Source organism: Leptosomus discolor, chromosome 6, assembly GCF_034619465.1.
Source record: "Leptosomus discolor isolate bLepDis1 chromosome 6, bLepDis1.hap2, whole genome shotgun sequence".
Classification (NCBI taxonomy): Eukaryota; Metazoa; Chordata; class Aves; order Leptosomiformes; family Leptosomidae; genus Leptosomus; species Leptosomus discolor.
The window spans coordinates 3,082,324-3,099,764 of NC_141396.1; the positions used below are offsets into that span (position 1 = coordinate 3,082,324).

General features: G+C 42.9%; 1 protein-coding gene across 1 annotated transcript in view; it reads right to left on the reverse strand.

The window, feature by feature from the left end:
* The window catches only part of DOCK1 (dedicator of cytokinesis 1), a 311,635-nt gene that overhangs the window by 53,170 nt on the left and 241,024 nt on the right, over positions 1–17,441 (reverse strand). Inside the window, exons 34-38 of the mRNA XM_086466312.1 lie at positions 10,320–10,405; positions 9,977–10,133; positions 6,280–6,320; positions 4,904–4,994; positions 1,230–1,349 (exon numbers count right to left, since the gene is read on the reverse strand). Coding sequence (XP_086322438.1) covers positions 1,230–1,349; positions 4,904–4,994; positions 6,280–6,320; positions 9,977–10,133; positions 10,320–10,405 — 495 coding nt within the window. The remainder of the gene's footprint in view (positions 1–1,229; positions 1,350–4,903; positions 4,995–6,279; positions 6,321–9,976; positions 10,134–10,319; positions 10,406–17,441) is intronic.

Here is a 17,441-nt window from a genome sequence, read left to right on the forward strand (position 1 = left end):
GACGCCGAGGATGCCGGAGCTTTTAATCTGCAGCTAAAATGCACCGGCCTGGTGCTCAGAAGAACAATCCCCACCGCCTGTATCCCAGCACCATGAAAGACATAAACCAACCAAATAGAAACACGCGACTTCTGGCTTCTCCTTCCCCGAGAGGATTTAATACTAGAACGTACGTTTGAACCAGCTATGACCCCAATTCTAACCAGGTTCTCCTTCCCCGCTCTTAAAGGGTTAGTAAAAGCTTTCTGGGCAGCAGGAGCGTGCTGTGGAAGCCCATGTTATCCTCTGCATAAGCACCGAGCACCTACACAAGCCCCAGCCCCATGCAGGCCGTTGTGTAGCCCCAGCCCTCTCACAGGCTAGAATGACAATTTTTTTAAGCATCATTGATTAACAACTTCTAAGTATTTCTTTTAGATAAGGTAGAAACTTTGACCTTTTAAGCAAAGTTTCTAACACAATACTAATCTGATTCTGCTAACGACTCGCCTGGAAAACATAAGCTGGTTGGATAATCTTTTAGTTCTACCAGAAAATGACATTTCTGTTTGCACTACATTTACGCAACAAAGACTGGTTTTAAAAGCCCAGGTTTACATTTCTGAATAATTGTGACAAAGAGATCTGTACTTCTATATATAAACATTTTGTGCACAAAAGATCCAAACACCGACACATCTCTACATCTCCCTGCCTACCGAGTTAACCCCCTTCATCTCTGTGGACAAGTAACATCAGCCCTCTCCCCTTCCCACCGTGCAACACCGAATGCAAATTCACCTTGCAATAAAAGATGCAATTGCAAGGAAATATTCTCGCCCGAGAACCACAGCCATCCGTTCTCTGAGGGGATTATTTTGTGTACATGAGAAAACACAAGGGTAGCTGAAGGATTGCATTAGCTATTGTAATTGCCAGAAAAAGTAAGTCCTGCAAATTACATACATCACTTTTTTATTTTCTCCGTGGCATCACATGCACATATATTTACCCTTAACACAGTAGTTATAAATGTACCATTGATTTCTTTTACTTTTTTTAGTATCATTATCTTTAAGTGCTAGCTGGTGGACCATTTACATAAAGCATTCCAAATAACTTACAACAAGTTTAAAGCTCCCTGAAGGTCACTGGATGCAAACTGTATTTACCACTCAACTTATAAGTTAGAGAGAAATGCAACAAAACACATTTGGACTTTTTTTTTTTTTTCTTTTTTCCCCCTGTACCTTGCCCTTGTCGAAGTAATGGATAATTTCCTGATAGAGTTGATCTTTCAGCTGTCCTTGAGTAGCAGCCTGGTATCCATCCCGCTGGGTAAGATGTGCTGCACACGCTTCTTCTGACCACTAAATCATCCAAGAAAGAGGGGAAAAGTGAAAGCAAATCAGAAGTTATGAAACACATCAGCAAAATTAGGCTAATTCAAACCCCGAGTTGTTATTCAAAGAAGTGGAAGCACAGCTAACGCACTGACAGCCATTTCTCTTTTTTTTTGCAGTTGTGTACTTTGATTCCCTGGGCACAAGGACCATTTATTTGAATGCTGTAATTGGAGGCTAATTACATGTATCAGCTGGAAGGAAGCTTCTTGAGGTGGCTTCCTCTCCTCAGCGCGTTTGATGAGACCGACCTTGGCCTGCTGATGGGTACAACCTGCTGGATGTACCTGCAGGGTTGTGTTGAGAGAAGCCCCGAAGCCAAGACACACCAACAGAAACGGAAAGGACTGTAGGCACAGCAATTAAACGGCTGAAATTCATAGAGGACGTTTGGAGGCACAGAAAACTAACCTTACACAGCCTGTCTGCAATTAGTAGCTCTTGCTCTTCCAGCAAATGCCCTAGCAGATGAGGAGCAAGGCACAGACATTAAATAGATTTCCTCCCGTCCCTGAGAGGACCAAGTAACTCCCTTCAGCTTTCTCCCTTGCACCTGCATATTCTGGTGTCCCGCGAGGGACAGATGCAACCAAAACCCGCTGGGCTCCAGCATTCGTATCACCTCCTCTTCATCTCCCTTCTCTCCTCCCACTAATATTCCCCGGGGATGAGACAACACTGGAGCCTTTTCCCGAGACAGGATACTAATAGTATAGCCTACCCTTCCATAGCCGTCTGTTTTCACGAGGCTAGCAGGAAATTAATACCTTAGAGACTCACAAACCTCTATCAAATCAAATCACAAACCTCCATTAAATCAAATGAAACTTCTCATACGTTGGAAACGAGACAGTGAGAGGTGCTCCAATAGGACTTGTCGCCTTAAGACACCAGGCTCAAACCCAGAAATTAAAGAACTGTTCCCTTTCTTCTCTGAAAATCAAACTCACTAAAGGAGGAGGACTGCCCACTGAAATAAAACGGTATAACTTTAGGAAAAGAAGGAAGAATGACGCAGAGACGAGCAACTCACAGATTTATTCACAGAATTGCTCTTACATCATCCAGTTTCACTTCCTGTGTCTTATTAAATTTCATCCGATTGCTTCTTCATTTGGCCAAAATGACTGTGTTTGGCTAAAGCAGACAACTTTGATAACTTTGTACTCCAAAGCTGTGTCTCTGAGCAACACAAACCTCATGGAGTCTGCAGCGCAAAGGCATTTTTTTCAGCATGCTAAGAGCTGCTACCTTCTGTTCATTTTGAACATCTTAATTTTGACTAAATGGGCTAAAAATACAACTGAAGTCTCTTTTCTTAAGTGCGCTTCATCAGCTTGCAGTGATCTGGAGAAAACGATGGCGGCTCTCTCTCCAGAGACAGCCTTCTCACAAATTTAAAGGTGAAATTCTCAAAAGCTCTCAGTCTTGACCTAAATGTGATCCCATTAAAATCAGTGTGATGAAATATATGCCAACGATGAGTGTCATTGAAAATCCTCTCCTCAAGGTGTGAAAGAAAAACTCAATTGCCTGAAGTCACCCACACAATATTGCTGCCTCTCAAGCAATACTGAACTCCTCCATCCACTGCTAACTACTGGTAGTAACAGGATATCGTATTAGATAGATGAATGTACTTTTATAATAAAATAATTTCAAACGATAACATAATTATATTTATAAACAAACACCTGCTTAGTGATGAAAACCTGCGATAAATACTACCCTTACATTTGCCACCTTCTATTGATTCGCATTATAAGAAAAGAAATCTGGATATTTCTTTCCGGTAAATTAAAGGAGTATATTAAGATACTCGTCCAGCCTCTGAAGACATTCTGTAAGAAAAACTAAAATTGACTAAACTCTAATTTAAGATCACATAAAGCATATTGACTAGTTCGAGTTCAAGTCGTAACAGGTAAAAGTCTGAGTGACGGATGACAGCACGGTTCATTCCATCATTTTTCCAGAGAACACAGCACCTGTGGATGGGAACGATGCTTTATCTTGTCTAAAAGGCTCGTTCACGCAGAGCGCGATGAGCAGGCATTATACCATTTGGCCGTCCTGTCTTACGTCCCTCGTGGGAGTAAGAAAGAGCTTTTCAGCCACAGACTCAGCAACTTACTCAAACTTCTAGCCACAGGCAACCGACTGCACCAGTCGGTGGGGCTGAAGGTGTCAGAGCCATCTCCTCACATCTTCACCTCGCTGACACACGGCTCAGCACAGAAATTTTCATTACCAAAGAAGTGACTGCATCCGGCAGGCTGGGTCCAACAATTGCCCTTGCTTTTAACGGTGAACAAAGCTATCGCTACAGTGCTTTTGCACTCCAGGTGAATCTTTTACTGATGTTTCCTCATGTAATAACCCTCTATTTATTTTAAAAGAGAGTAAATACCTTTCAAAGTGTCTTAATTTAAATTGCACATGCACGCCCTGCACCATATTTAGTCTTATTACAGCTTGGATGCAGTTTACTCAGTTTTGAGGTACGAATAATTCTCGGTGCATCTGTTAGAAGGATTTCATTTAACACCTTCCACTTTTCAACTTTTCAAAAGCGGTGTTTTACACTTGGGATTGCTTAGATTAAATCAAAGACTGCTAAGAACAATTCCCTGCTTGGACTGAGATAAATTTCCCGTTATGAAACGGGGTACCATTAGCACAGCTTCTGGAGGAGCCCAGAGGCTTGCAGTGAGACAGAGCGCTGCCGCAGTACCGGGAGCACGGCTGGCACACGCTGCCGCGTTTGTGACACAATCGTGTAAACAAGCTGCATGTTACGGACAACACCATCGATCCAGAAAGTTTTCAGTGAGATTAATGCTTATGAAATACGGCTTCATTTCTGACTGACACGATATGGTGCTAAAAACTCGAATGCTTTATTTACAGGCACTTTGTACGGATAACGCTTTATTTATATATATATTGCAGGTTATGCCAGAACATTCCTTGAAGAACAGCAATGTTGTTCTGTCTCCTGAAATGTGCCATAAACTGCGTAACCTTGCATTAAAACGATACATACCTATTAAAGGCATGAACTTGTTAAGACCACTTGAATCTCTCTCTAATTTTTTGAGATCAAAACTGAATCTACAGACACCCAAGAGCCCTCGAGGACTGTCTCTAGCACTCACTCGTATTGCCTGTGCAAAAATGACGCGGTGGAGAGCTGATTTAGTACAATAGATGTTTAGACGCTTCCACACGTTACATAATTTTGATACAAATTTCAGCTTCCCCGTTTATGAGTTGTGGTCTTGACAGAACTGCGCTTGCATCCATTTCAGATCAAGATGAGTGAAGCGTGCTCTGACATACCCTAACGGCAGAAGGCTGCTCTCCTGCATGTACTAATTACACGTGCAAACGATAAAACTGATGTAAGCAGCAGCTCCCGGTTGTTAACCAGTCCGAAGGGCAGTGTTCTCACACAAGCAACACCACTAGTGGTTACTCTAACAGGATTTTCAAAACTGGCAAGGCATTTTGGCCTTTACCTTAAGAAGCTTCGCATGCAGAAGTAACGTGTAGGCAGCTTCCGTGTAGTTATCACATTCTTTGTGCAGGTCACACAGCTTGTACAAATACCTGCAAGTAATAAACACGACGGCTCTTAAAAAGGGTCGGTTCTTAAACGCTACTAAATAATTTATTTTGAAGACTACAACAGTTCAACTCTATCTCAAAACAACTAAATATACGTGGGATTATTTACAGCTCATACTCCCGTGTGCAGACAACCTTTTTGGACTATTTGCATTTCCATTGTGTTCTTTTTCCAGCGCATCTAAATTACTTGTGAGGCGGAAGGAATCCAATACCAAGTTTGTGCCAGAGATAGAGCTCAAATTGTTCAGCTATGGAGACAGACCTAAGTCTTCTTCCTTAACTTCAGTGTCATCACACCGCTGGAAGGGGATTCTCTTCACTTCTTTGTTGGGTTAGTGACAATTTACACTATCGCCTCCCAAATTATACAGTTTTAGGTTGAAAAAGCCAGTGAAAATACAGAGCTCTGATCTCCACTGTGACACGGTTTGTTAACAGGAATAGGAGGGAATTTGGGTGGGGCTCTGACGGTGAGAGACAATTTGTCTTTATAGAGATGCTGAACAGGGCAGACCTACGGCTCGTAACTTTACGTGTTTGTCCACAGTTATCAGTCCTGCCTTTTGCTAGAGTTTCTTTCCTTTTGGCAAACTAACAAAGCCCTAATTAAAACCATCTAAACAACAGGAAGTTCACAAGTGCAAATTCTTCCAGAAAGGTAACACGCATCTGAGAATGAATTAATAATATTTAGATACCTAAACCAACACTAAAAAACACAAGCTGCAGCATTTTAGCACAAGTCCAGCCAATTTTAAGCCAAAGTACAAATAGAGGAGTAGGAACCCTGAGGTTCACAAAAAGCACAACAACTATTACCACTTGTTCTTTGCGTGAAAATAGATTCTGAAAAGTTTCTAAAAGCTTTCAATTTCAAATAAGTATCAGTCATCATATTATTTAATAGTCCTTTTTACCACAAGTCACATATCTTGTACCTCGCCAGGAGGCAAAATTATTTCTTTGCTCAGCTTTCTCTTGACTTATTTATTTTCTTCGTATGACAACAGTCCTGAGTATTTCAGTGTTCAACTGAAGGAGTTGGAGAAGGGGGACAAAAAAAAATAAATAAATCTCATTACTGTAATTTCTCACGCTCACTGTTCCCAGTGAAGATAAGCTTTTGAATGTGCTTAAGGTTCAGTCAAGGTATGTTTTTCCACTACTTCTTTTCCTCCAGCCCCCAAGTGACTGCTTAATATGAACTTAATTTTCTCCAAGATAGTAAGTGAAGCAGCGTTTGTCACCGGTCGTGTTTACAAACCTTATGTACATTTCTTCTCTCTCAATCTCCTTGTAGAAATTCTGAAAAACAACATGATTTTGTTACAAAGTCTTTGATTTCACAGACTGGAATGTACACAGAACATGCTCCAAATTAAAAATTCATAATTGCGTAACATCAACCTCAAAACTGCAAAACAAAATTTGCCTCTAGTGATAGAACACAAGTTATTTAACTTACAAAGTCGAATGCTGTGATGTTTCATGATGTCGTGTATTAGGGCTTATGTCTCATTGCAAAGGTTAAGAATTTGCAAGAATAGCACTGCTAGAAATTTGCTTCTGGCATTTGCAAGTCACACATCATTAACCGTTTTCAGCTAAAATTTTGTAATACACAAAACCATAATTTTTAAGCAACAGTTGTTCTATGGATTTAAAACTCAAAACCTTAGTTGAGCAATACATCATCTGCTCTTGAATTCTAATAAGTTTCTTTGGAAATAAAAAGTTACGATAGCGTTATTTATCTGGTTTCATATGCCACACATTATCATCACTCTCTTCAGAAACATCTGAATGCCTCCAGTCTTGAGATAAACTTGTTAACACTACAAATATTGTAAATGCAAGACATGATAAATTGGGCAAGATATTAAAGGCATTTCGGAATCTAATTTAAAGTTTGCCTTCAAAAGTTGAAATACTAAGAAATTTCTCCTTCACTGAATTAAAATAACTGCAAAATTAAACCAGTCTGAGTAGCCACTAAGAGACGCACAAGCCCAGTACTAATAGATGCATAAGCCCAGTACAAAGCTGTTCTCTTCAAAGAGAGCTGAAACACAAGGCAGAATCTACGTACCGCAGTTGGAAATGATGGATTACTCCGTGGCTACGCCATTTCAGTTGACACAAGTGCTCACTGGTTTTGAGTCCAACCCACAAGACAAACCGAACCCCATGAAAAATTTCTGCTGGTTTTGTCTTGCGTTTTGTTTGCTTTTTTAAAGTAGAAGAGACTTCTGAGTCAGTTGGATCAATAATGCATTTTATTCTAATATTGCTGCCACCTGCTCTGCCCTTCTGATGCAGCTCAAGAAGCAACATCACATCAACCAAAATGATTGATGATCATAAGTCTTATGAAGAGCAGCTGAGGGAACTGGGGCTATTTAGCCTTAAGAAAAGGAGGCTGAGGGGAGACCTTATTGCTCTCTACAACTACCTGGGAGGACACTGTGGAGAGGTAGGTGCTGGTCCCTTTTCACAGGTAATTTACGATAGAACAAGTGGGAGCGGGCTCAAGCTGCACCAGGGTAGGTATAATGCTTGACAGTAGGAAAAATTTTCTGGCTGGAAGGGTTGTCAGGCATTGGAACAGGCGGCCCAGAGAGGTGGTTGAGTCACCATCCCTTAACGTGTCTGAAGGTCATTTAGATGTGGTGCTTGGAGATCTGGTTTAGGGGTGCTCTTGGCAGAGTAGGTTGGACTCGATGATCTCAAAGGTCTTTTCCAACCTGAACGAGTCTGTGATAAAATGGGAAGAAGCTTGGGCAGCAGGGTGACGCTGCCACACCTTACATTTACTACAGCCTCCCCCCAAAAGCAGTCCCTGGTCCTCCCCATCTCCGGGTGCAGGTTCCCACCTCCCCCTCACGCTGTGCTGGCCCGCACGCCGGTGGCTCTGCAGCAAACGGGCCGAGGAACTGATGGGGATCAAAAATAACCGGAGGGGAAGAGCGTGAGCTTTCAGCAAGATCCCTCCTCGGGTCTGCTCTGCTACCTCGGCGTCACGCTTGCTTTCGGCAGGACTGTCAGGGGTAGAAGGCACAAGCAGCTGAGGGAACAGATAGGGCTTGTCTTTTTTTATTTTCTTTTTTTAACATCAGCACTGCCTTAAATGCATATCAAAACCTCTGACTTAAACTATAGTCAATACAGACAAACTTAATCCTATGAAAGCCTCTGCATCATTAAAGTCCCAATTAAGAACTCTTTGAGACCCCGGGTGGGAATTGTGCTGAGTATCAGCCCTGGGTTGGATTTTTGTAAAGGCATAAATTTCACTTTGAGAGCCTAGAGAATGATAAAAAGACTGAGTTGGCCCTGGAGGCCAAACGGGACTTTAAAAATCAAGCTGAAGTTTTAAATCACGCCTACTGAAAGCAAAGGGAAGTTCTGCCCTGTGATGCTTTCCTGCATTTCCCGCAGACTTCAGCGGCAGGGTTGTGCGTGGGCATCTCATGGTGATTAACTTGACAGTAGTAAATCGCCCACAAAACTTATCATCTGCAAATACTTCAAAAATTCCAATGACAAAAATCAGCATCAGTTAAGAGGCACATGAAGAAAATCAAGCCCAAGCCCCAAGCGTGCCATCGGTCCTCCTGCGGCTGGTATGGCGAGACTCACTAGGAGGAGATGCGGATGCAGATGCAGGGAAAGAGAAATAAATTCACCTTCCTAAGGAAATTTTCCCACTTTGATAAATTGTCATGGTTTAGAGCGTACAGTATGTGTGACTTTTTAGTCCCGATCTAGCTTGGCGCGAACTGGCAGGCTTTTCTAACTCAAATTCTGCTCGGGAGGATGCTACGACTTTTCTACCGGCAACTTAACAGCACTTGCTGGATCAACAGCCACTGATGGCTCTCCCAAGCTCCTCCTCTTTTCCCATTTCCCAAACAGCCTAATGCTTGTTGATGTGCACAGAGAGGAAAAACAAACTAAAAATAAAGTCCCAGCTCCTGATTTGATGTCTCTAGCTTCTCTCCCACTCCAATGGGCACCATTTCATTTACAGCTTATGCGATAGCGCGGCAGAAAGGCTGCGCTGCACGAGCCGAGGACGTTGGAATTGCTTGCAAGCGCTGAAGCTACAAACGATTTACTCGGATCTTTCCAAACCAGCCTGAACGAAATCTATCAGCCATATCACATAAATGATAAACACTGTCTGTGCCCCACGTATTTAAACGAAATGACAGCTTTGACCACGATTGAGGATGGAAGCTATGAATCCTTAGTGGCTAACAGTTTAATTTTGAGTCCTACTGGAAAAATCAAATTCAGATAGTACTGTGTTTGGGGAGGGTCTCTAAAATATATTTTGACATCGTTTTTCAACACGCACTGGTTTTGTGCTGGTAAAATGTCATACGCCAAGGCTCTGGCCGAAAAGCACGACGCGCGTGCTATGGGGACAACTTCTGCTTCCAACTCTAGCCTAAATGGACAAAAGTTTGTCGTATACAGTAGATACAGAATTTCTGGAACTAAGAGAAGGGAATTTCACATTCTGCTTTGAATGAAATACTAATACTCAAATTTCTTCAAAAATTCTGAATGCAGAAGCTGAGCACTAAGCAGGATACACATGGGATTGCAATTGCATGAAAATTTTGGTAGTAAACTGCGTATTACTCCAGTGTTGTGCATGTCAAATTGTTTTTCCGCATAAAGCTGTTCATACCTCAATTGTAAATGTCAATGAAGAGGCCTCAAAGATCAGGCCCCGAAATATTTCTTCTTAAATCTTTCCTTAGAATCAATTAAAGTAGTAAAACCCCATGTTTTCATACATTTGCCTTCATTAAAAAGGAAAAAAAAAACACCCAAAGTAATTCCAACTTCCACGAGCAGCCCAGCACGTACTCTGTTTTACACAAATCTCCTGTTAAGGGTGTAAAGATCAGAACGCAGTAGCCATTTCAGGCTGCCGACTTCTCGCTTACCAGCACGTTGACGGTACAGCTCATGCGGTTCTCCTTGTTCTCATCATGCATGATGGTCCTGTAGTCCAACAACCTCTCCATCAAGCGGACAACAAGTTTCACGAAAGTTTCTCCACTCTTCGCAAGGTATTTGTGTTTTCTGCAGTGCTCCAAGAGACTGAAAACCCAATTACATTCCCCTGGTTAATCACATGCAGAAAAAACCTTGACTCAGGTGCAGTTTTAAATATTATGCATCATTAACAGATTTTAATTATTTCTGGGCTACAAAGTTCATTGTAGTCTAATTGCTCTCTCTCCTGACTTTACTGTGACATAAATCTCACCGCTGATCAACACTTACATTTTGTCAAATAACACTTTGTACTGTTCATCTCCTCTGCCTCCTTCCACTTCATGATCCAGTTTCGTGATGATCTCATTTTCGAACTATAATTAAACAAAGCAAGCGTAAATAATCAGATAGCAAATATTTCACTTTATTACTGTAGCCTCAATGGTTCACAGATTGGTTGGGTATCTCGGCGAGATGTTTAGCCACTATTTTAAAGCTTGATTGACTTTAAGAGTTTGCAGTCTCTGGTATTAGACTGTCCATGATGATCTCCTGCCCTACAAGGGCTTTTTAGTTGAAGAAATCATTGGTCGTGTTGTTAAATGAAGTGCAAATATTTGCATTACAAACCACTAAATAAGGAGATTAATGACGAGAATGAGGGCGGGGAAAAAGAAGACACAAAGCCAAGCACAGAATGTCCCCTGCAATAATGGTAATAGCAACAAAAGTAAAATATAAAAACGTTGAAAACTCTGTGAGAGAGGATATAGAACACCCGAGACTGGACAACTCAGCTGGATGCGCACCCTAGCATCAGTAACACCTCTTTTTAGCACAGACAGGGACTCACGGCGGGGTATAACTCAATTAAACCTGTTCATAACTCACTGCAGAGGGGAAGGAAGTTGTTTCAAACAACTCAGGAGTAATATTGTTATGTGGGCAATAACAAAAGAATGCAAACTTAAGTGGGTATTAGAATATATTTTAAATGCGAACTGGATAATTCACTGGGTTTTTAATGACTACACAGGGTTCTACCTGTTGCTGCTACATCCCCTAGGGCCCAGCTTAGGAATGAATGCAACCTGCTAGTGGAGGAAGGCTCGCTCTAGGCCTGCTGCTATGTAACGAATCGGTCTCATCATCTAATTCCTGCTTCTTCACTGAATAAGCACAGTCATCCACACCATTAGTGACCTCAGCAGGAGAGCCCGGGTGAGAAGGGAGCCCGTGGCAGGGGAATGCGAGCCTGTTAGAGTGGGAGTGCACCGACGGAACAGTTGTCTCCACGTTTCTTCGCTGTCACTGGCTTAAGCAGTCCCTAAGTACGCCGAGGAGAAGCAAAGGGCCACCTGCACAAGAACAGAGCGTACTAACGCTCTGTAAATGTCAAGAGATGTACTTTGCATCCCCAGTTAATATTAACGGCATATAACGTACGAATGAAAAAAGGATGGGCTGTCTGCAGCTCGATATCCTTCCAGGCCGAGGACGCGCCCCCGCAGCCGCTGGGCTCAGCAGCAGCCACTCGTGCACCCCTGGGGTGCACATGGCTTCCCTTCCCCGTGCTCCGCTTCCCCACCTCTAAGCTGTACCAGTAACATAACAGCATTTCTTCTTCTTTCTAAGTTATTTCCACTGAGCAAACTATCTACTTTAGCGACAACAGCATTAGCTCCTCTGTCACAGCTTTTGCTGAAAGCCTGTAAGCAAAATTAGGCTTTTCCTTCACTGGGAACAACCACAAGGAGGCAACGAGGACAACCTCAAAGAGCGCTGCAGTAGAGGTCACGTGCTAAAGATGTAGCTGATATCTATGCTGACAGGCAAAAATCAAAATCTACGTACCAGGAAGGAAAAAAAAAAACCCCGCAGAGAGCCCTGCCAGCCCAGCAGCCTCCACCGAGGGCTGATAACGGGCACGGGGCAATGGCACCACCATCCCAGCGCACCCCAGACGCAGGTACAGAGGGGGGGGAGCTCGGCCACGGTCTCACCTGCGGCGTGCCAGGCAGGCTGAACCGCAAGCCGGGGCCACGCGTGGCCACGCCACTGGTGCCGCTGCCCCGGCTGCAGCACCCCCGGCTCAGCGCAGCAGCCACGGGGCAGGGGGGGGACACAACAGGGGACAGGGATTTTCTACACGGTCAGCCCCACGGGCGAGCGGGGGAAGACAAGTCGTTGTCTCCAGCCAGCAGCAGGGCGCAGATGGGTTTAGCCAGGAACAGAAACCGGGTGTTTGTTTAGTCCATATTGTGAAATTCTGCCGGCGTATTTATTTCGGCGAGGAGCGTGAGGTCACCCTTGCCAGCAGGCTGATGTCACGATGAAACTCTGACGATAAAAAGAGTGCTTCTCACCACCTTAATTCATCTCACTTTGAGGAGGTGTAGTAGCTACATCCACCACCGATCTCTTTCTGCCAACGCACGCTGCATTTCAAGCTCTGCCCGCACAGTCCTGCCTTGGCCTACAGAGGTTACCGTAACGCCTCTCCCAAGTACCAAACAGTATGTCCTTAGTTCCGCCACAATTCCTTTCTCCTGAAATAACTGCTGCATGTACAGGGCAAGGTAAACCTGAGGAGGACAAGAGAAAAGCCTGCAGCAAGTGAGGGGGGAGAAGCAGCATCTTGGCTACCCCCACAGCTGGAGGCACCTGCCTGCTCTCCTGGAAGGTCTTTTTCTGCTGAAGCCCACGGCAGTTGTGAACATACCCACGCTGGCCACCACGTACCAAACGTGGCCGTGGGCTGTAGAGAAGTTCCTGCTTTGCTAAGTAAAATCCTTTTTAGGGGGAAACACACATTGGTATTGAAGGATTTGCTTGATAAATTGTGACAATGCCAAAATACTCCTCTTTGTTAGGACAACTCAGTCTCTGAACATCTCCACAGGCTCAACAGCAGTAATGTTAAAACCCAGAGTCAGATCCAGGACACCGTTTTTGTTTCCCTTTCCAAGTCCCTGTGCTCTTCTCAGCATTAACTGCAGTAACATTCACACCATTTCCTACCTTCATGTGCAACCCCAGCCTTTTTGTCCTCTGCATTTGAGCTGGGAAATTTATTTTTACTTATTTTATTTATTGTGTTAGAGAGAGAAAAATGAAAAAAAATCTGTGCTCTGAGCTCAGTGACTACAAGCTATCACGGCAAATAACAGCAGAAAAAGCCCTGCTCACCTACCGCTCAGAGCAAACTCAGGACACGGTCTAACAACACGCACAAGTCAATCGAACCGTGAGCTGTCAGGAAACCTGAACTACAGATTGTATCACGCATACAGCGATAAAATCAACGAAGTACCCAAACAGCAGATATTCCATCTTAAATCCATTTTTATTATTACGTGTGGGTGTTTTAAAGATGAAACCCCAAACCTCCGATTAAAACAGTTCAAAGGTGCTCTTCTGTTACCCAAACGATCCCCAGAATCTTAGAAACACTGACTGGGAAAGATCTCGAAGGTCATTTTGTCCAGCCTCCCGGGTGATGCAGGATTATTGCCAACACTAGATCAGGCCAACTGTGACTTGCTTAGCCAAGCACTGAACATCTCCATGGGTGGATGATTACACAGCCTCTCTGGGTAACCTGTTCCACTCCCTCGCTACCCTCGTTGTGAAGAAATGAATGAAAAGTGAAGTGAAATCAGGTTTTTAATACAATGAACCCATTATTCAAAAAATGACAGGAAAATGAGAAAAGGAAGAATAATGCAATCCACCCCCTCTAAGAAGCAAACACAAGCTGAAACATGTTCCCATAGTACCAGGACGTGTCAAGTAAAATGCTGAAGCAACATAACGATGAAACAGCAAAGTCCCAAAATTCATGTTCTCTAACAAGACCAGAAAGAAAATTACTTTCTGTATCAATGTGAAAAATGACACTTGCTGCCAGCACAGGCCCTTTAGGTGATACATTTTTTACCAAATGATCACTCGGACGAAGAAGAGCAATTTCATTTGTCATACAGGATCTTGAGTGTCTTCCTGATATCAATTTTACTTAAATTTCTGTAAATCTAGGCTTTGTTGGGCCATCTCCCTAATGGCCCTCTTGGGTTGAGCAGAGCTAGACTTGTGACATTTCTGGGGTTTTAACAATATCTTTGCTCTTCAACCATTCTTGATACTTCTCCAGGAACTGGTAGGATGCAGATCACGCAAGCCAGATGAGCAAATATTACTTAACGAAGCCAAAATTCCTTCTGTGGTCTTTCCAGAACATTCCATCAACACAAGTCGAGGTTTATGGAGCTACTGTCTTCCATGATGGGATTAAGAACGTGGCCCTGGAGTCGCACAAGCTAATGGCTCTGAGACACTGCATCTGGCATCTGTTGATAAAGTCCGAATTTCTCTTTTCTTTTTTTTTTTTTTTTTCCTTTTCCTATTTAAATGCATAAAATAGCACAAAGTAGGCCTGTAATTATTGTGATGGAATTAACTCTCAAGTGAAGAAGCGCCACATTTTCAGTGTTTTATGTTACAGCCAAAGACACTTGCTGAGGCTCTCGCTGGAGGCTTGGGGGGTATATCTGGCACATCAATGAGCTAGATTCATATCCTTCTGTTGACAGTGAGAGCTTGAGGGGTGATGTTAGGAAGATTACAGGAAATTATTATCAACTTTTCCTTGCAGTTGATCAAGATCTCAGCTTCTCTTTCGGATGTGTGTTTGAACTTGAGCAAAGAGTATATCCACTAGTTCATCTGTCTGTTACAATCTCCCGTCCGGAGCAAATAAATCAATGTAAGCTATCTAGCGTCTTCAAGTGTCAGCTCAACTAATCGCTTTTGGTTTTAGGTTTACCTAAAGTGTGGTCAGGCTATATTTGTAGCACTGACTGACAATTTAATCTAGCTGTAGATGAGGAGGACTTTGAATCCTCCAAGCTGCTATATATTTGTTTTGATATGGGATAATAATGAGCTTGCCATATAAAATTCAAGTGACAGATAACACCACGAGAAACAGCACACCACTACTGTAAAACTTTGTTCAAAGGATGCTCTGAAAGTTGGTGGAAATTCCCAACAGTTTCATCTGTTCCCTTTCCTATTTTCCCACAGCATTCTGGTTAGAAAACAAATCTGGCAGCCTTTCACTATCAGGTGATTTTGGAGGTCTCTAGCCTTACTGCATTACCTTTCTCCCTTGCTCTTCAGGTGAGGCGAGGGAGGAATACCGATATTCTCCAAAAGGCCAGAAAATAAGAAAAAATGCATACATTTACATTTCAACCGTAGATAACTAAAGATGTTACTTATCGAAATTAATCCTTTGTGGGGGATGACTTATTTGAATTTGCACATCCAGTGGGATCACAGAGGAGAATCTGCAGCATTCAGAAACGTGCACAAGTCGTTAACTTGTGTTCTGTCCTCAAATCTCTAGCGCAGGGAAGGGGAAGTTAACACAGGGCTCAAAAGTGGCGAAGAGACTTAATAAGGAACTGCAGGTTCTAAAAGTCAAGAGAGATTCAGATAAACTAGGCAGTTCTCATCAAGGAGAATTATATCAATGTGAAATTCATAGACAACCAACAAGAAATCACACTGCAAATAACAGTTCTTGTATGACCGTCTTGATGATACTGAGATTTCTTGTTAAATGTTAGAAACGAATTAAAAGGGTTTCCTCTTTATTTTTTCTGGTCTTTGCTCATTTCATTCTCTTCACAACAGAGCGCTAGCTAGAGGTTCTTCAGCTGCACCCATGGTTTTATTTCAGTAATCATATGCATTATGCATTCATTTATTATGCAATTCTATACGATTCTGCATTATGCATTCATTGCTTATACATTTCTACATCATTTTTCTTTCTTTTCGGCTGTGGTTCCATTATGCGCAGTGTCATTCCAATCTACAGAAAACAGGACAGACGTGCCGTGGCATTTTTGGGGCTCCTTCCTCCAATCATTACTTTTACACAACTCCTTACTCTGGCAGGGTAAGAATACACGCCGGAGCCTGTATGTTTACATCGCTGATGCTAACACCGCCAGAGTCTGGTGATTCTCCTCAGTAATGTGGTTCGGTCTGAAAACTAGACATATGGAACCTCTAATTTCTTCTTGCTCACTACTGCAGAGTGGAGGGGTACACCTCTCAGATTTTACTTTGAAGGGTAAGAGTCTTTCCTTCCTTCCTACTTGATGAGAAATGTAACTACACTGCGGAAGACAGGCTCACTCAATCCCTTACCTTATTTTGTTAATGTGGTTAAGTGGGTTTTGGCTCACAGTAAGCTACTTCTTTTGTACCAGATCAGTTAAAAGAAAACATATTATGATGCAGTGCCATGAGATAGGGAGAACCTACCCAACGCCTCCCCCTGCCTCCTCCCGCTTCCTCCACGCTCTGTTTTGTACCAGCTCCTGCACTGGCAACTCTCTGTGAAGGGGTTCAACTCAAAACAAGCAGAACATGACCTCAGCAATGACACACATCTAGAAAAGGTAAGTTAAACGTTTTGGGTAGGCAAACAACCAGGAATGCTTCCAGGAAATGGAGCTAGAGCAAGTGACAGCTGGGAGGAGCAGGCAGCAATACCAGGAGGCTGAGGCTTTCTATGCACTGAATTCCGCATTTCACCTGAATTGATTGTTTCATGATGAACCTTCTCTCCTGCTGTCACCATGGGATCCATCACGTTCACCTGACCAGGCCTTGAACAATCAAAACAATTCTCTTTCATCGCTCCTGTGGCTCTGACATATTCCCTTTGATCTGGAGGGTTCGCCAGTAAAACAGGCAAAGGGAAAAAAGCAGAGCGGAGAAGGAGGCATTTTCTCCTATAGGGAAGCTTCAGTCCCACACTGACTTCAGAATCGGATTCATGCTTTGAGGTACAGGCTACTTTGAAGCCTTATATAGGCTTCAAAGCACCTTAAGAGGGAGAGGACAAAAATGGGCAAGTCCAGCTTTTATTTCAGACGGCCTTTAATTCAGTTCTGTAGAAGTGAGAGGAATTTATCTTCTGTTTTTTTTCTCAGGGCTACATATACTGGAAGAACCAAAAAGCCCATTCTGTCTGTTACTGGTTTTACCAGGCAAACCAATTCATACTGAAATTAAAACTGCCATGGGGAAAGCTGTCTGTTTATAACAAGCCATCGCAGCACTGAAGTTCTGCAAAAAAATTAAATTCCTCCCCCATAAATCACGAGGTTTATACATCTGCTGGAGAAGTGGAGCCAATCTAAACCCTTGTTGATGTGACTAATAAGGTTAGATAATTGGATTTCTGGCAGATTAGTTTAACAGCAGCCAACCATTCAATTTTTAAGTTCTCTTTGAAAGCAATGCTGGACAATGATAATTGGTAGTTGCACACAGACGGCATAATGCAGTACATTACACCAACACATTATGTAGGAAAGCTTGCCTAGG